The sequence below is a fragment of the Pan paniscus genome, chromosome 1 (genome assembly GCF_029289425.2).
Source record: "Pan paniscus chromosome 1, NHGRI_mPanPan1-v2.0_pri, whole genome shotgun sequence".
NCBI lineage: Eukaryota > Metazoa > Chordata > Mammalia > Primates > Hominidae > Pan > Pan paniscus.
Window position 1 is genome coordinate 180228294 of NC_073249.2, and position 20243 is coordinate 180248536.

Here is a 20243-nt window from a genome sequence, read left to right on the forward strand (position 1 = left end):
AAGCTGAGCCACAAAAGTTCTTCCCATCTGAGCTTGCAGTAGGGTGACTCATCTTGTTATTCCTCTCATCCATTTCACCTCTAGATATGTACAAGCTGACCTCTGAATTGCTTGGAGAGGGAGCCTATGCCAAAGTTCAAGGTGCCGTGAGCCTACAGAATGGCAAAGAGTATGCCGTCAAAGTGAGTGTCTCAGCTGAATGCCAGGCTTTACTTTGCAAATAGTCATTCCTAGCTTATCTTGAACCAAATAAATGTTATATTCCATAAGAATGGGGACTCTGAAGCTGTATTCACTGGATTCAAATCTTGGTTTCTCTACTTACTGTGTACCTCGGGCAAGTTACTTAACTTCTCTGTCCTTCAGTTTTCTCATCTGTAAAATGGGTATAATACTAGAACCTATGTAGAATTGTTGTGAGGATTAAATAAGTTAATGTAGGTAAAGTGCTTAGCACAATGCCTGGCTCATAGTAAGTTTCTCATTATTCTGACAAATGAAGTCAGCTTCAGGGAGTGGACAACCAGATTTGGAATTAGAAGGCCTACCTGAATATCTATTTTGACAAACTATAACTGTTTGACTTTGGGCAAGTCATCAAATGTCCGTAAGCCTCAGTTCCTACATCTCTAAATGATGATACCTGCCCTTCAGTCTCCTGAGGCAGTTATGAAGACGAAAATTAAAATATCCTGGGAGAGGTGGAAACACTTTACACGTCACAAAATGCTATCCAAGTGTTAGATGTTAGCATGATAGTGAGGATTAAAAACTAAGGTGACTGATTTGGTAACATCTGAATGATGTCTCAGAAAAAAAAATTAAAAGAAAAAAACAAAACTAAAGTGACTGAGCACTCAGTTTTGGGGCAGGAGAAGTGGCTTCTGGCCTCATTGCTGCCTTTAATTAGCTGTAAGGCCTTGGAGTGGCTCATGTCATCCCTCTGTGCCTCCACTTGCCCTCTCCACATGGAAGAAGAGCTGGATCTTGAGCAGTGGTTCTCAAAATGTGTGCCCTGGACCAGCCTCAGCATCGCTTGGGAACTTGTTAGAAATAGAAGCTACCTGGCCCTACCTGAGAAGTACCAACTCAGAAACAGGGGTGGGCCCAGCAATACAAATGTTAACAAACTCTCCTGGTGACTCTGACACTCACTAGTCCTTGAGGACTACTGTTGTAGGAAGGGCAGTTGTGAATGCTACTATGTGTTAGAAGCCCTTAGAGCTCTAACAAAGCACACACAGATGCAGGTTTCCAGATGTAGGATAGGGTCTGGATCTCTGTGGCTTGACCAGATTCCCCACTTGAGTCTCATAGCCACCAAAGTTTGAGGACTACTGACCTAGAGAAAGGGTCTTTTTAAATCCAAGCTGATTTCAAATCACCCACCTGAGCCACCAGGTCAAATGTCACCTCACATTGGCAATCCCAGCCCAATGGGCTCCTGAAGGAAATGTTTTCTCTTCTTTGAACCAACTTTCCACAGTCCCAGCTGCAGGTTAGAAGGTTGAGCAAGTCTGCTAAGCCACGTTCCTTTCAGCTGGAGTATTGCTTCACATGGTAACAAGAGCACTGTCTCAATTTCTTTTGGGAAACAGCTCAGTATAAATTACAAGTGATTTTTAAAACATACGCCTAAGTGTAAATAGAAAAATTAGGCCAGGCATGGTGGCTCACACCTGTAATCCCAGCACTTTGGGAGGCTGAGGCGGGCTGATCACCTGAGGTCAGGAATTCAAGACCAGCCTGGCCAACATGGTGAAACCCATCTCTACTAAAAATACAAAAAAATTAGCCGGGCGTGGTGCATTCCTGTAATCCCAGCTACCTGGGAGGCTGAGGCAGGAGAATCCCATGAACCCGGGAGGTAGAGGTTGCACAGTGAGCCGAGATCACACCACTGCACTCCAGCCTGGGCGACAGAGCAAGACTCCGTCACAAAAAGAAAAAAAAATGTTAGCCTGGTGTGGTGGCGTGTGCGTCTAATTCCAGCTACCTGGGAGGCTGAAGTGGAAGGATCACTTGAGCCCAGGAGGCAAAGGTTGCAATGAGCCAGGATCGTGCCACTGCACTCCACCCTGGACAACAGAGGGAGACTCTGTCTCCAAAAAAAAAAAAAAAAAAAAAAAAAAAAAAAATTGATGTATCTGTCTAAATGTGGTAAAAACCACAAACATAAACTGATTTTCAAAGGTTTCAATACATTTATGGATGAGAGGTATATTTCTTCAAGGTTGGATAATGGGAGGAAAACCTGGCCCTTCCTCCACATCCCCCCTGGCATCTTTGAGGCAAACACTGGACTCTGGCTTGGCAATTCCTTGGTTTCAGCAGTTCTGCCCATGTTTCTTCTCTCCCCTACTCTTTCAAAGCTCCCTAGAGATGGGCTACTTCTCCCAACATGGCCCCACAATACTTAGCTTATTACAGCTTTTCCTATAGGCACCCAGCTGATCCTAGACTCTCAAGGTTGGGATGGAATTTTAAGATAACCCTGAATTTCCTCTATGACTCCCCAGATAGTTGTCCATGTTCTGCTCCCCCATCTCTATTAGCAAGAGCCCATTACTTCCTCAGAGAAGACTGTGCTGTGGAAATCTTGCCTGCTAGAAAGTTCTTCATGACTTTGATCTGAAATGCTTGGGGAATGAAGTTGAATCACTTCTGTTCCCCAGCACTACACCTCTCCATTCAGATAATGGGCCCACCGTGGTTTACAAACAGACACAGACTTATTTAGAAAATTACAGTTGGTCACAGATGTCTGTGCCACATCATATCAGAGAAGTCTGAAGTCTCAATGAAGGAAGAGGATGTCATTGTGCTGCCCACTGTGCACGTTGGAGCTGTAAGGCAGAGCTAGGCTCTGCAGATTTGCTCACAGGCTCGGTGTGCAGTGGTTTGAGGCTCCAGATGGGTCCAGAGAGCTTTGCAGAGGCAGCCAGTCCCTTTGGAAACCACCCTCCCATCTGTTGGCTTATCTGTTCCTTCAGTCAGCATTTGACAAGCATCTCAGGTAAAAGTGTGGAGGGGGAGCAGCCCACCGTATCACAGGAGAGACAAAGCCTCCAGGTCCTCAAAGAAGTTAGAGCATCTAAGCAGGTGTGGGATAGCAAGGGCTTAGGAGTCAGCTCTGGACTGCAGGCAAATGTTTCATACCTCCCTATCTTTTGATGTTGTCATAAAGGTCAACTGAGATTATGTAAATTTATTATTGTTTATTTATTTATTTATTTATTTATTTTTTGAGATGGAGTCTCTCTCTGTTACTCAGGCTGGAGTGCAATGGCACAGTCTCGGCTCAGTGCAACCTCCGCCTCCCCAGTTCAAGTGACTATCCTGCCTCAGCCTCCTGAGTAGCTGGGATTACAAGCACCCACTACCACACCTGGCTAATTTTTTTGTATTTTCAGTAGAGACGGGGTTTCGCCGTGTTGGCCAGGCTGGTCTAGAACTCCTGACCTCAGGTGATCCACCCACCTCAGCCTCCGGAAGTGCTGGGATTACAGGTGTGAGCCACCACACCCGGCCGTAAATAAATCATTTAACACAGTATCTGCCAGAGAGTAAGTTCTCAGAAGAGGAAGAGCCTACTTCTGCCAGGGGGTCATGGAGGCAGCCTCTGAGCTGGGTGTCAAAGCTTTAGCTCCTCGCCACGGTGTCCTGCATCAGCCTCTCCCTCCAGCATGAGATCCTTCAGTAGATGCAGTAAATGCTTACCCTTAAGGCAGAAAGAGGTGCCCACGGGAGGAGGAGCTGAGTAAGGTAGCTCTTTGTCTTGCCGGCTGCCTCAGTCTCCCCTGGGCAGCTGGGGGCAGCAGCCTCATTCACTTCCTTGGTGTTGTGCTTGGCCAGAGTGGAATGGGCTCAGCTGGGCTGGAAAGCCCTGAGGCCAGTCTGCTGCTTTGCCAACAGAGCCACAGTGCCGGTGTCACCAAGGCCTAGGCCAGACTTCTGCTGGACACTGGATTTGGACTGAGTGTGGCCTTGCATTCTCCCAGAGGACTCCTGCCAAGGGGCTGTTTGGAAGTCAGGTGGGTGTACATGACAGATTTTATTCTTCCCACAGATCATCGAGAAACAAGCAGGGCACAGTCGGAGTAGGGTGTTTCGAGAGGTGGAGACGCTGTATCAGTGTCAGGGAAACAAGTGAGTATCACGTGATTCTTGCTGCTTCTCTGGGGGGACGCTTGGCCACAGAAGAGGAGGCTATTTCTTACCATCTCCTGACTCCAGCATTTAGCTCTCACTCCTGTCCCCACAAGGCAGGTACCTCCTTCCGCCCCTTTCAGTGTTAGGGAGAGAAAGGAAAAGCAGCAGTAACAGCAAAGGAGCTATTATCTCTTCTGAAATACTGTAAATATCATCAATTCAAGCAAGTTAGAAGAATGAACTATCTGAATCAGTGGTTGTTGGGGGGAAATGGAGTTTTATTTCTTTCAGTACCTGTGGAAACTAGGTTGACTGAGTGTTGCCTGGTAGAAATCTTTAAGGACTTGCCTTAATACCAAGATGAGGAGAACTGTTAAGAATATTTGCTGCTGTTTCTGCTCCTAGAATATTTACATATGTGCAGATACCACTAAGATCCTGGAACCTTCTAGATAGCTGGGTCCAGGTCATCTCTAGCCCCAGTTCATTCTGCCCACCACCAGCTCCAAATGAGCAGCTCTCCCACTGTGGCTTTAAATCAGGGGCACCTGTAAGACTCCACTTCCCCCTCTCTCCCTCCACGGCAGGGTCAGCGGGGAGCCAGTGGCCTGGTATTGATGGCTTTGTCATTAAGCTTGGAGGATTGGAGGACGGGGGCTGCTGTTGATTTAACTCCAGGCACTGCCTCCACAATCTTCTTTCAAATTAGGCCATTTTGCCCATCTTATTTGGATGCCTTCACACTAGTAAAAGCCTCATATCTCCCAAAGTAGTCAGCATTTTTTTTATGAGGGACAGATTTTTATTTTCAGCCCTGCAGCTTCTTAGTTCAGCATTAGAGACTCTACTTGGTTTATTTTATTCTGTAAAAGAAAAAAAGCCCACAACACCTCCAATATCCAGGCTGGTGGCTTCCCTACTGAGTTACAAGACGACCTTGTTGGCGGAGCACTGAAATACTCGGGCAGACAGAGAGTGCTCACCGGGGAAGGCCACAAGTGCTACAGTGGCCAGGAACACGGCCGTTTCATTAAGCAGCGCTTAGCAGTTAGGGTCTAGCGGTGCCCACGTTAGGCCCCAAGTCTATTTGACAGATGTTTCCATTTTCTCCAGGCAATGTAAATACTGCCCCGTGATTTATGGGCAAGAGGGAGGGCAAGTAATTATTTGCTGCTTGCCTCCAGGACACACACCTACTATTCAGTGTTATTAGCCGCAATTGCTTCCAGTCGGCTGCAGATTTTATTCAGTTTAATGTGACCGGGACTTTTTTATAACTCTACCTAGTGGGTTTTAGGGCTGGGGTTTGACAGCACAGACTTGGTGAAAACACCAGAGACTAAACATTATGGAAAGATAAGGTGACCTGAATCTTGCTAACACCATTGGCTGCTTCCATACGCGGGTCTTTAATAAGCATTCTGATTTCAAGTTGGTTTCTGCCCCACTACCAGGTGTTGTATATTTTTTTCATTGTATATTTGTAAGTAGACTTTAATATATAATACCATTTCCCCCCTTTTCCCTCTCCTCCTATTTTCCCTATTTAAGGAACATTTTGGAGCTGATTGAGTTCTTTGAAGATGACACAAGGTTTTACTTGGTCTTTGAGAAATTGCAAGGAGGTACTTACCGTTGAGTATGTGTGTGGACTTCTGATTAAGACCCAGGGTGGTGATCATCCATCATGAATCCCAGAGACTTCCAAAACGAGTCAAGCTAATAAAAAGGATGAAGGACTTAAAAACTGCCCTTGATTTGGGAGAAGGGAGGCCGGAGGGAAGGATGATAATTAGCATTTTGCAGAGCTTAGAATGTCACCTGTGTGGGTATTTTATAAATGCCTTTTCATTATAATAGGAGTCATATATAGATACATTTAGTCATCGATTTATCAATCCCGTTTTGACATGTTCACTGTTTAACTACATTAATTATGGGGTGGAAGCTCTCAAATACATTGTGAAGTCTAGAAAGGCTAAAACAGTGGAGAGGAGGGTCCTATTGTTTGGGACACAGACCCAGGATAAAGGGGAAGCCTGAGAACGTGCCATCCTTCAGATGGAAAGATGCCATCACCCACACACATAATCACTGGGGTGTATACTTAAGTTGCTTTTCTGACATAATGAGGTAGGGTAGAGAAACCCTTTCCCTTCCCATCACTCCCCCAATCTTAGGATGTCTGGAGCTGCATGGAGGGCCACACGGAGGGGCTTGGTGGTTGAGGGAGCGTGCTTTAGAAACCAACACAGCTAAAGCTTATGTTATGTCTAGTTCCATCACTTACTAGCCATGTGATCTTGGGCAAGTCACTTAACCTTTTCTAAACAATATTCCCTTCTATAAAATAGAGATATTGATAGCACCTACCTCACTGGGTTGCTGTGAAGATTAAATGAGATAATTCATATGAAATGCTTAGGACAGTGTCTGGTAGGCACTAAGGGCCCAATAAATGTTGGCTGCTAATATTATTAAAACAATTTGGTATGCTGGGGGATGTCTTAGAAGTATGTAGAGTAGACCAGGTACAGTGGCTCACGCCTATAATCCCAGCACTTTGGGATGCCAAGGTGGGCAGATCACTTGAGGTCAGGAGTTCAAGACCAGCCTGGCCAACATGGTGAAACCTGGCTCTACTAAAAATACAAAAATTAGCTGGGCGTGCTGGCACATGCCTGTAATCCCAGCTACTCAGGAGGCTGAGGCAGAAGAATCGCTTGAACCTGGGAGGCAGAGGTTGCAGTGAGCCGAGATCACACCACTGCACTCCAGCCTGGGCAGCAGAGTGAGACTCTGTCTCAAAAAAAAAAAAAAAAAAAAAAGTATGTAAAGCATTATTCTCTGCTTTTCCTTTTAACAGATTTGGAAACGAGGCTCACTACAGCAGAGCAAGCTAGGACCTAGTCATGAGCCAGTTTTCTGGGAATGTTCCCTAGCACATTGGGATCCGTTGTTTAATCTGGCAAGCGAACAATCTTTGGCAGTTCTTCCCCTTCTCTCATGCCCTCCCAATCCCCCCTGAAAAACAGTAGACATGTGCCATTTTTAGGACAGAGAGATAATACCTTCAGCCCAGAAACGCTGGCTTCTAGTAGTAAACATAAACCACATGAAGCCAAGCCACATGTTCCTGCCTGTGTCTGCCCCTGCACCACCCAATAACACATGACTGACTGTTAATTACATGTTTGAAATGCTACATGCAGATGAGCTCCTCTGTCGCCATATCAGTAAACTTAATGTAGCTTATTGAGGCCAGACCCAGTGTGGTTGGCTCAAGAGAGTCCATCCCTGCAGCAGTCAGACCACAAGTCCTGCTGGGGGATGTCTGCACAGACTCGGAGGCCTAACTGCCCTGGGCCTAAGTCCTGGCCTCACCCCTTACTGGTGCGTAATCTTGGGCAAGTTGCTCAACCATTTTTCTTTTTGGCTTCAGGATCTCCCTCTGTAAAACGAGAATAAGTGTACTACCCATTTTGTCCAATTGTGGTGAGAATAAGACAGTTTATTTCAAGAGTATTCCATAGCACATGGCACTAGTAACTACTCAGTAAATGTTAGCCATTGCCAACAAAACAATGAATGGGAAAGCTCAGGAGGAAAACCCATTTTTCCCCTCTTTTCCCAGGCCTTTACATGTCTGGCAAGGGTGTGGCGTTTCCATTTGAAAGTTTGTGCTCTTGTTTGGATCAGAGATCAGATGCAGGGGAGAAAATGTTGCTGCAGAAAGGCCCCCTCAGCTCCAAGTGCCTTCAGTTTTATTCCTTTTGATTGCAGAAGCCAAATCAGCCTCAGCGTCATTAGTGTTTTTTGGCCCTATTTATAGTTGTTCTCTCTCGCTTCTGAGCTCCTCATAGACAGGTACAGAAGAGAGCAGTCCAGTTTTGTTTAACAGACATACAGGCTGGTACCTCCTCCGTGCCAGGCCCCACACTTGGAGCTGGACAGGTAGTGATGAGTCAGTGATGAATCCCTATGTCCCCGCCCCAAGTTTTCCAAACTTGGGAAAACTTGGCCTCTAAGAAGTTATACGGCCAGGCGCAGTGGCTCACGCCTGTAATCCCAACAGTTTGGGAGGCTGAGGCAGGCGGATCACTTGGTCGGGAGTTCGAGACCAGCCTGACCAACATGGTGAAACCCCATCTCTACTAAAAAAAAAAAAAAAAAATACAAAAATTAGCTGGACATGGTGGTGCCTGCCTGTAATCGCAGCTACTCAGGAGACTGAGACAGGAGAATCGCTTGAACCCGGGAGGCGGAGGTTGCAGTGAGCCGAGATCGTGCCACTACTCTCCAGCCTGGGTAACAGAGTGAGACTTTGTCTAAAAAAAAACCAACTTATACTTACTAGAGCCCAAAAAGGCATTCTTCTGTGTCCCCTCTGCTCCCCAGGTTCCATCTTAGCCCACATCCAGAAGCAAAAGCACTTCAATGAGCGAGAAGCCAGCCGAGTGGTGCGGGACGTTGCTGCTGCCCTTGACTTCCTGCATACCAAAGGTGAACCCAGCCTTTGCCTTGGTGGGTGGGTTGGGCTGGCCAGCCTCTGGGTACCAAGGGAGGTGGTAGGCCAGGCAGAGGGCTGGTGCAGGAGATGGTGTGGCTGGAAGGCAGCTTGAGGTGTGAACATGCTCACCCATGGGAGCTGGGGGAGAAACAGTCCAGGGATGGCTCCTAGGCTTATGCTGCGGATGGTGGGTGGGTGGTGAAGCTGTTGAGCAGCACAGGGATACAGGAGAAGGAGCAGGGAGGAGAAAGAATAAATTTCACATTGAACAGGGTATGTGTGACTGTGTGTGGATGATGTTTCTTTTCTTAGATTCTTATCGTGTGAGGAATATAAAGCTCATACACAATACAACCTTCTTAGTGTGAATATCTTGATGTTATTCCTTCTAGTCTTAAAATACACCACCTCTGTCTCTTTTCAAAATGGGCATGATAGGATATATGTAGTTTAATATATCTTTTTCACAGTAAATGAAAAATCTATTTTTCTTTTTCCTTTTTTTTTCCTTTTTAGACAAAGTCTCTCTCTGTCACCTAGGCTGGAGTGCTATGGCGCCATCAGGGCTCACTGCAGCCCCAACCTCCCTGGGCTCCAGTGATCCTCCCACCTCAGCCTCCCAAGTAGCTGGGACTACAGGTGTGTGCCACCACCTGGAAATTTTTGTATTTTTTTGTAGAGATGGGGTCTCCCTCTGTTGCCCAGGCTGGTCTCAAACTCCTGGGCTCAAGCGATCCTCCTGCCTCAACCTCCCAAAGTGCTGGGATTACAGGTGTGAGTCACTGTGCCCAGCTTATACTTTTCTATTAACATGTACATTTGAGGTATCTGTTGAAAAGCACATTGGTAACTCACAGGTTACTAATATTTGATTTACGCTTCAGGTTACAGCCCCTTTCCTATGACTGATTATTCAGGAACTTTTGTAGTGAATTAAATCTTTCCACAAATTGTTTTTACATTTCCATAAATCTGTTTGACTATTACATACTTTTTTTTTAATTTGCCTGACAGCAGTACCCTGGAAAAAATGAATTCTGGTTTCACTTTTCTTCTAGCTATGTGTTCTCTCAGTAATAACGCCTACCCTATGGTGAGAATTTGAGATAATAACATCATCGACTGTAGTTAACACTATAGCACTTGGTATGTGCTAGGCACTATTCTAAGCTTTTTATAGATGAAAAATGTGTATCTTGTGTTTGTATTGTATATGTGCAGCATAGATGGAGCATAGTTCCTGGTATGTCATAGTTCTTCAATAAATAACGATTTCCTCCATCCTCACCTCCCACCAGGAAGAAAGCATTTTTATTCCTAACATTAATTCCCTTAAAGCATTCTGCCTGGTGGGGGTGGGAGTGAAATGAATAACTTGTGACTTAGGTCTGCCCCCTCTGCTGTTGCAGATGTTGGCCAGCCATGTTGGTTGTGGGTGCCCGGGACCAGTGGTAGGCATGCCCCTCACACATCCCACCTGGTGCCCACAATCTGGTGCAGACCAGTGTGGCGCGTATCCAGGAGGTTCAGGTTCATTGACCCCACCTCCCTCCTCCAGTGGCTGAAAGAGGTCTGCATACTGACAGTGCCCATGTTGGGGCCCTGACTTGCACCTAGGATGAAAACTAGAAGGGGGTGTCTGTACCTTCCGCAGCATGATGAATAGCATCAGCTCTGTTTCTGAAAGCTGGGATGCATAGAGGTAACACCTGCCTGACAAAGATTTACAACTGCTCCCCAAGCTGCCTCTGTAGATTGCAAAACTGGGTCACGCTTTTTACAAGATCCACACCTTGGAGGGGGTGGTAAAGGCAGGTTTTATTATTTATTTATTTACAAGAATGCACTGAAGGGAACAGAGGCCGGTGGTGTCTTAGGAGTTCTGAGGCGCTTGTTAACATGTAGCTGGCCAGCTGCCCGTGTGACTAGAAGTTGGAGGGGATGAAAAACGATTTCCAGCTGAACTTGGCTGTTTGCTAAATAACTTCACACGGGGAAGATGAATTGGGCAAGAATGGGTCAGCCCTGAAACAAGTTCCATACTTTTAAATACTGGACACACTGCAGCTCAACCTCTGGGAAATGAACCGGAGCAGCTCGATGGCTGCTGTGCTCACACGGCAGCCCCATTATTACAGCCTGGCTCTCTGAGTTCTTAGGCTAAGGGACGACTGGGCCATGGGCGCCTATTTGGAGAGTAAGGCTCCATGTGTGGCTCGTGATCCTTCTGTGGGAGCACTTGCTGTAATGGAAAATATCTTTCACTTTTAGTGCAGCGAGCTGCAGAGCAGTGCTACTCAATTTGTGCAGCCTGGACTGAGTTGCTCTGGGTTCTCGTTCAATTAGGTGACTGATGAAGTTACTGAGCTTGCTGGAGCTCAGGCTTTTCTTCTTTAGTGAAGTGCCTCCCGTGGCCTGGGCCAGGCTTTTGCCTTCTAGTCGGGAATCGGAGGACTGCTGAAAAAGTTGATCACCGAGGGAGTTTTAGTGAAGCAGATTTTGCTTTTCCCATCACCGCGAGAATCCGCTGCCGCTTTCCAATACTTCCAACTGTAGCTCTGACTCTTGCTCAGCCTTCCAGCCCTGTCTCTGTGCTGCATGTGCTGTGGAAGGAAAGACGAAAGGGAGGTTTCTGTGTCCTCCACCAAAACACCATGACCCTGAGTTAGTTCTTTGTCCCTTTCTTTGGTTAGAAGAGGGCTCTCCCCGAGGTGCCTTCTTGGCCAGGTCAGCAGGTTAACCCCTCATGGGCTAAGCTGCTATCTCCAGTCGCCTTCAGGAGGCCTGGCCAAAGTGCAGAGGTTTTCTCTTAAAAACAGCAACCCTCGGTGGGCCTAGCGAGGTGGCTCACACCTGTAATCCCCATGCTTAGGGAGGCCAAGGGAGGAGGATTGCTTAAGGCCAGGATTTCAAGAACAGCCTGGCTATAGCGAGACTCCATCTCTATTTTAAAAAACAAAAATAACAGCATCCTGGTGCCAAAGCAGTCTTTGCTCTGCTGCTGGCAGGGCTGCCTTGGACATGCAAAGCAGGTGAGAAGGGAATAGGTCACTTTGGGAGATTTGGTAACTAACACTTGCTCCTCTGAACATTCAGACAGTTGCACTGAAGGAATTTTTTTTTTTAAATCGGCCACACAAGAAGAAATGAGGTAGAGCAGTTAAGCCCCCTGAGATGCTCTTAAACAAGGCACTAATTATTTCTGCATTGCTGTTCCAAGCATTGCCGTTTGCAGAGCTCTCTGCTCTGCTCTGCATTAGGCCTTCTTCTTGGTGGTCACTGTGGTACTGAGGGGTAGGCTGGCTGGGATTCATTTAGCTCTTCTTATCCCTGCCAGACTTCTAAAGCCTCCTCTTCAAAAGAACCCGCAGAATCAACTGTGCTTTTGGTTTGTGTCGCTGGTTACTTCTGCCTCCTGCAGCTCGTTGATTTTTTAATGTACCATAATTGGGAATTAATCTGCGAACTACAGCATTTGGAAAAAATTAATTGTGTGTGGAATGTTTGATAATTATGTGCATATGTTAACCATTTTTTTGCTCTTTGTCATGTCAGGCATTGCTCATCGTGATCTGAAACCAGAAAATATATTGTGTGAATCTCCAGAAAAGGTACTTTGGGCCTGATTTGGAATGTTATAGTTTATACTTACCGAGGAAGCCACCCTTGCTTTCAGGATGGATTGTTAGCAGTTCCGTTGGCCTCAGACACCAACTTGAACTGATCGTCTTGGACATGTGAGAATGTTACACTTACTGTGTGATGTTTCTGCCCATCCTCGTCCTTTCTTCGCTCTTGATCATCAGTGTGATTGATGTAAGCCTGAGAGTTTGGAAAATATATGAGACCTGCACAAAATTAATATTTTCTAGTCTAATGCACCTATCTTTATATCAGTTGATGGAAGTCGTAAATACTTTTTTTTTTTTTTTTGAGACGGGGTCTCACTTTGCCACCCAAGCTGGAATGCAGTGGCATGATCACAGCTCACTGCAGCCTCGACTTCCCAGGCTCAAGTGGTCCTCCCACCTCAGCTCCCCAAGTAGCTGAGACAACAGGCATGTGCCACCACACCTGGCTAATTTTTGTATTTTTAGTAGAGACAAGGGTTTCACCATGTTGGCCAGGCTGGTCTTGAACTCCTGAGCTCAAGCAATCCACCTGCCTTGGCTTTCCAAAGTACTGGGATTACAAACGTGAGCCACCACGCCCAGCCAAACAACTTAATCTTATGTGAAGCAGATCTCTTTAAGTAAACGGAAGTGTATGAATTTGACAAATTCTGTGTTTATTAGGAGAGATTTAGGCCCTGGTGGTGTTGGGGCCCACGTTCACAGCTCTGCGTGTATATACATGTGTGTATTCAAGAGCATATATATTGTGGTCTGGATGAAGCCGTGGCTCATAAATAAGGGGTGGCCTTGAATGAATGAGTCAGTCTGCTACTCACAACTCTTTTATGGGGAATAATAATGGATTCACTCAAATAAGATCTTGTGACTTCTGTCACTGGTTCTGTCGTAGACCTTTATAATTTATCATTATTATGATGATTACTACTAATAATTACAGTGAACACTTCTTGAGTGCTTACATTGTGCCAGGCACTTATATTTATTTCGTGTTTATGAAATATCATGAGGTAGATACTATTATTACCTTCATTTTATGGACGAGGAAACTGAAACTCAAGTTAGGAAACATGTATAGCCAGTGAGCCATGATCGCACCACTGCACTCCAGCCTGGGCAGCAGAGACTCTGTCTCAAAACAAGAACGTGAGGAAAGGCAAGGTGAAAGAGAGGAATAATTGGGACCAGGCAGTGGCTCACGCCTATAATCCCGACACTTTGGGAGGCTGAGGCGGGGGGATCCCTTGAGGCCAGGAGCTTAAGAACAGCCTGGGCAACAAAGTGAGACCCCATCTCCACAAAAAATTTAAAAATTAGCTGGTCACAGCGGTTGCATGCCTGTAGTCCCAGCTACTCAGGAGGCTGAGGTAGGAGAATTGCTTGAGCCTGGAGTTTGAGGCCAGCCTGGATGATATAGTGAGACCCCGTCTCTTAAGAAAAAGAGAGGTTAAGTTTCAAAGGACATTATCTATCAAGAAAGTGAAAAGACAATCTACAGAATGTGAGAAAATATTTGCAGATCATATATCTGGTCAAGGTTTAATATCCAAAATATATAAAGGATTCCTAAAACTCTACAACAAAAAGACAAACCAATTTAAAAATGGACACGGGACTTGAACAGACATTTCTCCAAATAAGGTACACAAATGTCCAACAAGTACATGAAAAGATGCTCAACATCCTTAGTCATTAGGGAAATGCAAGTCAAAACCACAATGAGATACCACCACATACTACTAGGTAGGCTGTAATTTAAAAAATGGAAAATAGTGTTGTTACGGTTATGGAGAAATCGTAACCCTCATACATTGCTGGTGAGATTATATAATGGTGCAGCTTCTGTGGAAAAGTTTGGCGGTTCCTCAAAGGCTAAACACAGAATTACCATATGACCCAGCAATTCCACTCCTAGGTATTACCCAAAACAATTGAAAACAGATACTTGTATAGCAGTATTCATTACAGCATTGTTCACAACAGCCAAAAAGGTAGAGACAACTCAAGTGGTCATCAGCAGCTGAACAGATAAACAAAATGTGGTACATACATTCAGTGGAATACTAGTCAGCCATAAAATGGAATGAGGTTTTGATACATTCTGCAACATGAATGAACCTTGAAAACATTATGCTAAGTGAAATAAGCCAAACATAACAGGACAAATATTGTGTAAATCTACTTATATGAAATATCTGGAATGGGCAAATTAATAAAGACAGAAAGTCTTAATTAATAAAGTCAGATTGGAAGTTACCCAGGGCTAGGGGAAGAAAGAATGGGAGTTACTGCTTAATGCGTATAGAGTTTCTGTTTGGAGTGATGGAAAAGTTTTAGAAACAGATCGTGGTGATGGTTGCACAACCCTGTGAATGTACTTAATTAATGCCACTAAACTGTCTACTTAAAAATGGCTAAAATCTCATATTTTATGCTTTATATTTTACCACTAATAAGAGGCTAAATGAAAAAGAAAAGAAGAAAAAATAGAGAAAAGGGGAGGGAGGAAGGAAGGAGAGAAAGAAGTCGAGGGACTTGCCCAGGCTTCCCGGCGAGGACATGGGTCTCAGAGAACCAGCATTTAGTTCACTCGCTGTGCTGCTTACATGCCATGTAGGCCATTCTCATCCATTCTCATGTGTGCGCCCAAACTGCCCTCCTGGTTGGCTCCAGAGATGAGGCACCTCTCTGTGGTCTCAGGCACAGCATCCAGTTCTGGTGGACTTGGTTACTGTGTTGATGCCACCTACGGTGACCAACCATCCCAGTTTTCCCAGGCTTGAGGGGTTTCCTGGAACGCAGGAGTTTCCGTGTTTAAACTGATCAAGTCCCAAGCAAGCCACCCAAGACAAGTTGGTCACCCTAAGCCACCTGAGGCGGTCAGAGGTTTTACTGAAAGCTCCTTTACACTCCACTGAATGGGCTGCAAGAAGTCTGTCTTCTCAGGAGTACGCAGTAACTTCCCTAGCTGCTGTGCTGCAACCTGTACCATCATTTGCCAGCAAGAGTTCCATACTTCCTTCAGTCTGAGTTCACAATAATCTGACACCAAATAGTCCACCCATTTTTCCCTTAGTTGGGAAATAAGAGAGCTCAGGGAATAAGACACTTGGGAAGAAATCCTCAGGGGACTTCTTGTTAACCTCCGGAGAGCAAACATGACCTGATAAAACCAGCTGCAGTGTGACAGCCACGGAGCCATGCACCCGTACAGCCATGCCTGGCTCCTCTTGCCCCGTAGTTTCTTATATCTGTGACCCTGTCTTCTGTTTTCCTCTTCAGGTGTCTCCAGTGAAAATCTGTGACTTTGACTTGGGCAGTGGGATGAAACTGAACAACTCCTGTACCCCCATAACCACACCAGAGCTGACCACCCCAGTACGTATGCTTCCTCTGGGCTCCTAAGTATTTGGAGTGTTTCCCTGATCCAGAGCTGGGAGGTCCAGAACAGAGGGTTAAGGATGGAAAACCAAGTGGACCTATCTTCCTGCTGCCTGAGTGATCATTTTGCTTGCTGCTCTGTGTTCGTGGCTCTCAAGCCTCCCCTGACCCCTTAGTTGCTAACGAAACTGACACTTGGACTGTTAGTTTGGGGTGGGTCCTCTCTGCTGATGAAGAGACAAATTATATCTATAAGCACAGGCTGGCCGTTTGCAGTGGCTCATGCCTGTAATCCTAGCACTTTAGGAGGCTGAGGCAGGCAGATCACCTGAGGTCAGGAGTTTGAGACCAGCCTGACCAACATGGAGAAACCCCATTGTACTGAAAATATAAAATTAGCCAGGCATGGTGGCGCACACCTGTAATCCCAGCTACTTGGGAGGCTGAGGCAGGAGAATCGCTTGAACCCGAGGGGCGGAGGTTGCGGTGAGCCGAGATAGCACCATTGCACTCCAGCCTGGGCAACAAGAGCGAAACTCTGTCTCAAAAAAAAAAAAAAAAAAAAAAAAAAACCACAGGCTGAACCCTGACTCCTGACCCAGGTGAAAATGGACCCTACTCCCAGGCCAGCCCTTTTGCATATGAGCATTTGGGTAGTTCTGTAAGTCCTATTCCCACTGCTGAAGGCACAGCGCAGCCCCCTTGTGATGGGGGATGGAGAGCTGTTCTCCCTGACTGGACAGGATAGTCTCTCTGTGGTGGGAACTGTGAGGTCTCAGGCTATATGCACATGGGATCGCTTGGCCAAGTTAGCCTGTTTGCTTCTCTGATTTCACATTTCATGACCAGATGGTGCTGCTTGGAGCTACTTCTTCCTAAAACATCTCTTGTATAACTAATAGAGTATAATTATGATTCTTTTGAGATTTGTATGCTTCACAAGTAAATTTTCCTAATAACCCTTTTTTTTTTTTTTTTTTTTTTGAGACAGAGTCTTGCTCTGTTGCCCAGGCTGGAGTGCAGTGGCGTGATCTCGGCTCACTGCAAGCTCCGCCTCCTGGGTTCATGCCATCCTCCTGCCTCAGCCTCCCGAGTAGCTGGGACTACAGGCGCCCGCCACCACGCCTGGCTAATTTTTTGTATTTTTAGTAGAGACGGGTTTTCACCATGTTAGCCAGGATGGTCTCGATCTCCTGACCTTGTGATCCACCCGCCTCGGCCTCCCAAAGTGCTGGGATTACAGGCGTGAGCCACCACGCCCGGCCCCTAATAACCCTTTTAAGACATGCCCTTTAAGGGCATATTTAATATGCCTGTGTTGTATCTTATTCTAAACAACATTATCAGGAATGTTTCTTTCTTAGCTTCTAACACACTGGACTACCTTGTTTTCAAAGTCATTAATTCTAATTGACAATAACAAAGAAAATATCCTCTCTTGAGAACACTTACCATCTTTCAGTCAAATTAGTTTTGCAGGGTGTGTGGAGGCGGGAGGTGGTTGTTTCTTGGTGAGCCTGAAATAATGAAGAGTGGAGCAAAAAGAACGTGTTTTATTCCTATCAGCCGCTTTCTACACAAGGGTGAGAGAAAGGAATATTGGATTCTGGTCCTAGGGCTGCCATTGATGTGCTCAAACAGATCCCTGTCCCGTTCTTGGCCTTGCCCTTGCCATCTATAAATGGGAGGGGTGGGAAGGTTGGATTTGTTCTAAGAGCTTTGTAGTTTTGACGGTCTCTTAATTGTTACACTTCCTGCTCTGAGCTAGCAGGGGAGCATGACAGGATTCACTTTAAGAAATCTTGCTGTGTGGAACTGGATCTCCTTCCCAGAGCCATATTCTTGGTGCATTTAAGTACCTGTACATGAAATATCTGTTTATAGGAAGCTGAAGCAGGGGGAGATTCCTGGAACTTCTTGGCCAAGGGTCTTTGCCTACTGGAGGAGGAACTGGAAGGATAAGGTGACCTGAGCTGCTCCTCTGGATGATGGAGAATGATGGAGCTCAGTCTGCAGATGCCTTGGTGGCATCAGGCGGCTCACTGGCTGGCCTTCCTGATCTGTATCCCATCCTTCCAGCCTCCTGCTCCAGTCCCATCACAGTCTGCTCTCTGCCATCCCCTCTGCTGTAACTAAGCCTCTCTGTTCTCTGCCATCTCCCCCTCCCCCAACCCTGGCCCCCACAGTGTGGCTCTGCAGAATACATGGCCCCTGAGGTAGTGGAGGTCTTCACGGACCAGGCCACATTCTACGACAAGCGCTGTGACCTGTGGAGCCTGGGCGTGGTCCTCTACATCATGCTGAGTGGCTACCCGCCCTTCGTGGGTCACTGCGGGGCCGACTGTGGCTGGGACCGGGGCGAGGTCTGCAGGGTGTGCCAGGTGAGTGCGGCCCCAGGGAGCACTGCGTAGACCCTGCTAGGGGTCAGTGTGGTTGGGGGATGCCAAGCAGGACTGGGCTGGGAGAGCGTTCCTGATCGGGATGGGGGCTCGTAGTGCCCTCTCCCCCTCCTGTCACGGTGGCCACAAGGTAAAATAGAGATAATCAGACACTCCGCCCAGCTGGGAGTTCAGGGCAGGATTGTTAGAAGATCATGCCTGAACTGACTTTTTTTTTTTTTTTTTTTTGAGATGGAGTCTCGCTCTGTCGCCCAGGCTGGAGTGCAATGGCACGATCTCGACTCACTGCAACCTCTGCCTCCTGGGTTCAAGCGATTCTCCTGCCTTAGGCTTCCCGAGTAGCTGGGACTACAGGCGCCGGCCACCACGTCTGGCTAATTTTTTATATTTTCAGTAGAGACGGGGTTTCATCATGTTAGCCAGGATGGTCTCCATCTCCTGACCTTGTGATCCTCCCGCCTCGGCCTCCCAAAGTGCTGGGATTACAGGTGTGACCCACCACGCCCAGCCCTGAACTGACTCTTAAAGGGTGCATCCTGCCCTGGGGAAGAGGGACAAGAATCACAAGTAGAAGGAACAGCACGGGCATAGATGTGGGCACATGAAATAGCTGGAGTGTCTAGGAAGGAAGAGTGGAGTAGTAGGTTGGTGGTAGTGGGAGATAAGGCCTGAGAGGTTCACAGAGAGTCCTCTAGGAAGAGCCAAGGAATTTGGGCTTTGTTCTATGGGCGATCTCCACTCATCACCCATCCAGCCCACCAAGGGCATAGCCATCCTGGCCTGCCAAGGGCATTCTATATAGTTTGATCATCTAGGGGACAGTGCGGGGTGAGTCTGGGAAGAGGCCCCAGTCTGTGGCATCCCCAAGCCATGAGCTGCAACTACAGCTGAGATCAATTGAAGCCGGTTGATCAAAACAATGACAGGCACATCCTGCCCATCCCTGGCAGTGTGGCCTCAGGAGGAATCTTTTGTACCTAGAACAAGCTGTTTGAAAGCATCCAGGAAGGCAAGTATGAGTTTCCTGACAAGGACTGGGCACACATCTCCAGTGAGGCCAAAGACCTCATCTCCAAGCTCCTGGTGCGAGATGCAAAGCAGAGACTTAGCGCCGCCCAAGTTCTGCAGCACCCATGGGTGCAGGGGGTGAGTGACTCCAGGGAGGGGTGTTTTCCACCACTTCAGGCCTGTGGCATGGCCACAAGGAAGCTGTCATGCCAGTGAGTGCTGAGCACCAGCCTTGTGGCTGGTGCAGCTGAAGAGGACAGCGTCTATCCCTGAGTGTGTAGAGTGAATCGACGACTCCTGTTACCCCAGACTGAGCCCCTTATAGGCCATAGAGTTGGCTGTAAACTTGGCCACAGACTAAGCCCCAACAGAGTCCTCTGGGGATTTGGTACATGCACCCAGCCCCGCAAGCATCCTATTGTCATTTGAAGTCTGTAGCATCCTCCTCTTATATAGAAGCATCATTCGCTGAGAGCACCCAGAAGTGAGCAAGGCCGTGCTGCGCTGATTGTTGTGTGGCCGAGTTGGGGCACATAGGTTCTCCTCATGGTCTGGGAGTCTGGGTACAGCTGGCCTGAAAGGCAAATGATCGTATTTTTTCCCTAAGCTTAGAATTCATGTCTTCACTAGAAAACATTTTTAAAAATCCTCCTTGGCTACTCACAATACCTGACCTCTGCCCTCCAAGGGGTCTGCCAGATGCTCCCATGACTTACTGGTCTCCTTGGTGTGCCAGGCCCTGGCCAGCCTCAGTGACCCTACCAGTGGAAGGAGGCAAGCATTGCCATCCTATGTTACAGATGGGGACCCAGTTTGAGTGTCTAACTGGCTCATTCCCAGACCCATAAGTGAGCACCTGCCACATGCCAGAGGGACAAGTGAGACCCAGTCCCTGTCTCTGTGCTCTAGTGGAGAGAAGTAGACAAGGGGATAAGTTACAGCATGATAAAGGCTTCTGAAAAGTGCTAGGGGCACAAAGGGATCAGGACCCCACTCCCCACCCTGGGCCTGAGACTGAGGCAGGAAAGTGGCAAGGAAGGGGAAATGTGTGTCACAGGGGAAGTGACCCTTGAGCTGGGTCCTGGGGGATGATTAGGACTTTGCCAGGCAAAGGGAAAGAGGGGCTCTCCATGCAGAAGCAGCTATGTTGGGGGCTGCGGC

The 20243-nt window shown here is 47.0% G+C and overlaps 1 protein-coding gene across 42 annotated transcripts in view; it reads left to right on the plus strand.

Moving 5' to 3' along the window:
- Positions 1–20243, plus strand: part of MKNK1 (MAPK interacting serine/threonine kinase 1) — a 46905-nt gene that overhangs the window by 23628 nt on the left and 3034 nt on the right. For 21 of the 42 annotated variants that reach the window (XM_063607742.1, XM_063607746.1, XM_063607765.1 and 18 more), the window contains 9 exons: positions 85–182; positions 4070–4149; positions 5704–5777; positions 8551–8655; positions 9179–9301; positions 12218–12273; positions 15577–15672; positions 17862–18056; positions 19056–19220. In XM_063607742.1, the coding sequence (XP_063463812.1) occupies positions 85–182; positions 4070–4149; positions 5704–5777; positions 8551–8655; positions 9179–9301; positions 12218–12273; positions 15577–15672; positions 17862–18056; positions 19056–19220 (992 nt within the window). The remainder of the gene's footprint in view (positions 1–84; positions 183–4069; positions 4150–5703; positions 5778–8550; positions 8656–9178; positions 9302–12217; positions 12274–15576; positions 15673–17861; positions 18057–19055; positions 19221–20243) is intronic. The other 21 variants (XM_063607804.1, XM_063607827.1, XM_063607749.1 and 18 more) reach the window with 5 other exon arrangements.